This window comes from Zingiber officinale, chromosome 2A (genome assembly GCF_018446385.1).
Source record: "Zingiber officinale cultivar Zhangliang chromosome 2A, Zo_v1.1, whole genome shotgun sequence".
NCBI lineage: Eukaryota > Viridiplantae > Streptophyta > Magnoliopsida > Zingiberales > Zingiberaceae > Zingiber > Zingiber officinale.
The window spans coordinates 163,578,598-163,582,427 of record NC_055988.1 but is presented as its reverse complement, the minus strand read 5'-3'; the positions used below and the strand labels follow the sequence as shown (position 1 = coordinate 163,582,427).

Here is a 3,830-nt window from a genome sequence, read left to right as displayed (position 1 = left end):
CACATTCAGGGAGAAAGTCATTCATGCAATTGGTTGACTTTCCTTCTCACTCTAGATTATATATATATATATATATATATATATGATTATTTGTCAAAACAAGAAAGAAACAAAACTTCCAAACCTGAAAATGAAGAAGAAAAGATAGCAAAGGAAAGTGAGCTAATGAAAACTTCTAGAAAAGGGTAAGAACTAAAGACCCTAATTAGGTTAAGTCTGTCACCTACTTCAACTGCCCTTGCATCACTGGATGACCCTCCACCGCATCTCAGGCTGTCAAATGCCCAAATTCATCATCCTCCATACACTAAGAGTAGCCTCTCTCTCTCTGTTCTTTGAATCTATTGCATTACTCAACATTTGAATAGGTGAAGAAGAAAGGTAATGTTCAACCACATTCTTCAAGTGAACACTTGCCCTTTTTTCCTTTCTTCCTAAACTTTCCAAAGCATCTGTCTATCCCATTCATATATATTGTGCTTATCCAGCTGTGGTCAATCATCAGCATCCCCCAAGTGATTCCTTCAACAATCTCAATGATCAGTATCCATAATTACAAGATCTTTACTGTAATAAATGGTGTTTGTGGATTAAAAACTATAAAGGTAGTGATTTGTTCAGAAGTGTGATGATAGAAACAGATTCTTGCACAGAAAGAGTTGAAGAGAACATATGAGATTCCCACGACAACATGAGCAATACATTCATGGAGAAGGAATATGTTTGACTCTAAATTAAATTGCAATCAGCACAATAGAAAAGTTGGTCTTTTTCTTTCAGTAGAAAAAGGCAATGGAACAAGAACAATAAGTAGTGGAACAAATACAACACTAACCTTCTTGTCGGGTGAATCCTACTAGAAAACCACAGCCGAAGCTTTCATATCGAGTTGATTCCAGCAGCAGAAGGCCAATTTGGGTCAAACAATTAGCTTTCTCACGTTGCGGGAGCAGAGCGGAGCTCACACGAACCCCACTTCGGTGAACTGCGGCGGCCTGGCCTTCAGCGGTCGCCCCCTCGGTCTCTTCGCCAGGCCAGGCTGATCGGGGTCACCGTCTTGCTTCGGGGGGCGTCCGCGGGGGCGCGGGATCTTGGGCGGGGCCAGGGGGTCGACGCTCTTGGGCGGGCGGCCACGACGCTTGGGAGCGGCATCGGCGGGGGCGGGGTGCCGGGGCTTGGGAGGCCGGCCGCGGCGCTTGGGCGGAGGAGCTTCCGGATCGGGGCGGAGGTAGACGTCATGGCCGACGACGACCAGCTCGCCGGCGGAGGCCATGGTAGCGAGATAAGCGGCGAGCAGTGAGGCGTGGGACGGCGGGAGGCGGTCGGAGTAAGTGGACTCGATGTGATCCGAGATCGAGGACTTGCTGGCGCCGCTGTGGCCACCGGCGGCGGAGATCGCGGCCAAAATCATCTGAAAGCGAGAATCAGGGAATCAAAAAACGGATTTGAGGGCGAGAGAGGACGGAGTAGCAGCAGTACCTGACGGTAGGGAGGGAGAGGCTGGGTCCGCGGGTCGTCTTCGGGTGTCGCCATGGGAGGAGACTGGAGAGCGACTTGCGCTGCTACAGGTCAAGGTCCGGTAATGGAGGGATTTGGGGGATTTGGGAATGAACACAAGTAGTAGAATTGGGAAAGTGAGAGGAAGAAGAGTCCATACTTTTTTATTTATTCAATTATATAGTATATATATAATATTAAAATTTAAGCCATTTTTTTTTGTTATTTTTAATGCAAAATAAAATAATGGATGAATAAATTAAAAGTTAATTTATTATTATTTTTACATTAAAGTTTCTTAAACTATTGAAGTGGGTAATAAAGAATGGCGCCTATCTCAATTTTTTTTATAGAAAAGAAATTTGAAGGATTTTAAAGGCAAAAGAGTTCAGGATCTTGATGATAACCAAGATTAAAAGGCAAACCATAGAAAGGCAACTTGGTATGTTAAAGAGGGATCAAATTAGAGGTGCAAATGAATAAAATAGAGTTGAATAATATAAAAATATTAATATTTGAGTTTCAGTTTAAAAAATATATTGAGTTTGATGTTTTAGGTGAGATGTTATTGATCCTTCTTTAGTGAACATCAAGGTCCCAACAAGTGGTATCAGAACATATCATTCTTCTACGGACTAATCGTCGAGGGAGCAAAACGCTAGAGAAAGATGGAGTCCGAATGACTTCTTGGATGAGATATTCAGATCTCACATCCATACGAGAAGAATGATTTCGAGTATTGGAGGAAGCGGTTGGAGATTTGGTTTCAAATGGAGTGAAACCATTGGATGACTTTGGAAGAACCATTCAAGACTCCAACGGACAAGAAGGGGAATCGTCTCCAACCTCGATATTGGACCAAGGAGCAAAGGGAGCAATTCAGAGGTGGATAAGGAGGAAACGAAAATTCTATTGAATTTATTATCTCCTAACGTGTTGTCGAATGTAGGTAATTACAAGAATGCATGTGATCTTTGGAAAAAGATCATTGCATTTCATAAAGATCCTACAAAACTCCAAGGAGTGGAAGAGCCCAAGGAAAAGAGCTCATTAGTCTAAGAGGAGAAGGACCAATCAGATGTTGACACGTGTTCAACATCTGAGGAGGAGAAGGAAAATGAGGAAGTGTCATCCACATCTTCAAGGGAAGAGGAAGTAGAATCGTCCACATCTTCGAGTGAAGAGGAAGAGAAGTCATCCAAGGAAGAGGAGATCTTAGAAGCTCAATCCTCCACCTCATCCACCAAGTAGAGTGGGAAGAGCCACATCAAATGCTTTGAGTATAGTAAGATGGGGCACTACAAGACTAAGTTTATCTACGTTTTTGTTGAAAAAACAAGTATTTTCACAGAATTTCTAATTTAGCTAAGTGTTTTTCAAAGAAATTATTTTCGAAGCTAAGTGTTGCCTTTCAGGGGGAGCTAAAGATTTAAATTTTTTTTTATCTTTACAACCTTCTCTCTATTTAGTATTATTTTTTATTTATATCAAAGGAGAAGAGTAAAGTTAAAGTTAAGAATTTAAACATAATTTTTATGAAAAGAAGAGCATAAGGAAATTTTTATGAAGTATTTTAGTTATGCTCATGCTTAAATACCTTAATTATCTTGTTATGTTTTACTTAACTTTGAACCGTGTTATCATAATAAAAAAATAGAAGATTGTTGGTGCGGGAAACATCTGACGATCGAACCTGTGTTTTGATTATGTCAAAGGGTTCAAAGTTAAGTTGTCTTGTTATCTAACAAGGTTTGTTGACTTTGCAGGAAAGTCCTAAGTTATCTTACGCAAAAGTCCTAGCTGTGGTTAGGCAGGTGAAAAACCCTAGGGGTGGTAACCCTAGGTGATAGAAACCCTAAGGGGCGGTAACCTTAGGTCCTAGGGGGTGGTAACCCAAGTGGTGGAAAACCCTAAGGGGCGGCAACCTTAGGTCTCAGGGGATGGTAACCCTGGGTGAAGAAAAACCCTAGGGGATGGTAACCTTAGGTCCTAGGGGTAAAAACCCTAGGCTGAGGAAAATCATAGGGGGTGGTAACCCTAGGGTGAGGAAAATCCTAAGGGGTGGTAACCCAAGGTCCTAGGGGGTGGTAACCCTAGGTGAAAAGTCCAATCGGTCTGGAGGACCGAGCTGACAACAGGTAAACTCTCCTGAGTGAAGTAGGTGAGGATGCATTCCTCGGTGAGAGAACAGTAGGCGTCAGTTCAACCTAGGGTTTCCGGAAGAGAAATATAAAATCAAAATTGGACAGTCCGGTGACTGTCAAATATTTATCTTAATCTGATTTGATTGTGTTTAACTCTATTTTGCAAGATATGTTTTGTATTTTGGACTA

General features: G+C 42.0%; 1 protein-coding gene across 2 annotated transcripts; it reads right to left on the bottom strand.

Moving 5' to 3' along the window:
• Positions 1 to 304: 304 nt before the first annotated feature.
• On the bottom strand, positions 305 to 1,652 carry LOC122042983 (HMG-Y-related protein A-like). Of its 2 annotated transcripts, XR_006129414.1 has the most exons (3): positions 1,480 to 1,652; positions 836 to 1,411; positions 305 to 522 (listed from the first exon to the last, which is right to left on the bottom strand). XR_006129414.1 is itself a non-coding variant. In XM_042603399.1 (2 exons), the coding sequence occupies exons 1-2, from the start codon at positions 1,531 to 1,533 to the stop codon at positions 962 to 964; spliced, it is 504 nt and encodes a 167-aa protein (XP_042459333.1). In that variant the 5' UTR covers positions 1,534 to 1,652; the 3' UTR covers positions 704 to 961. The 2 variants fall into 2 exon arrangements, 1 of the variants encoding a protein (XP_042459333.1); XM_042603399.1 differs by lacking the exon at positions 305 to 522 and having other exon boundaries at positions 704 to 1,411.
• Positions 1,653 to 3,830: the final 2,178 nt, after the last annotated feature.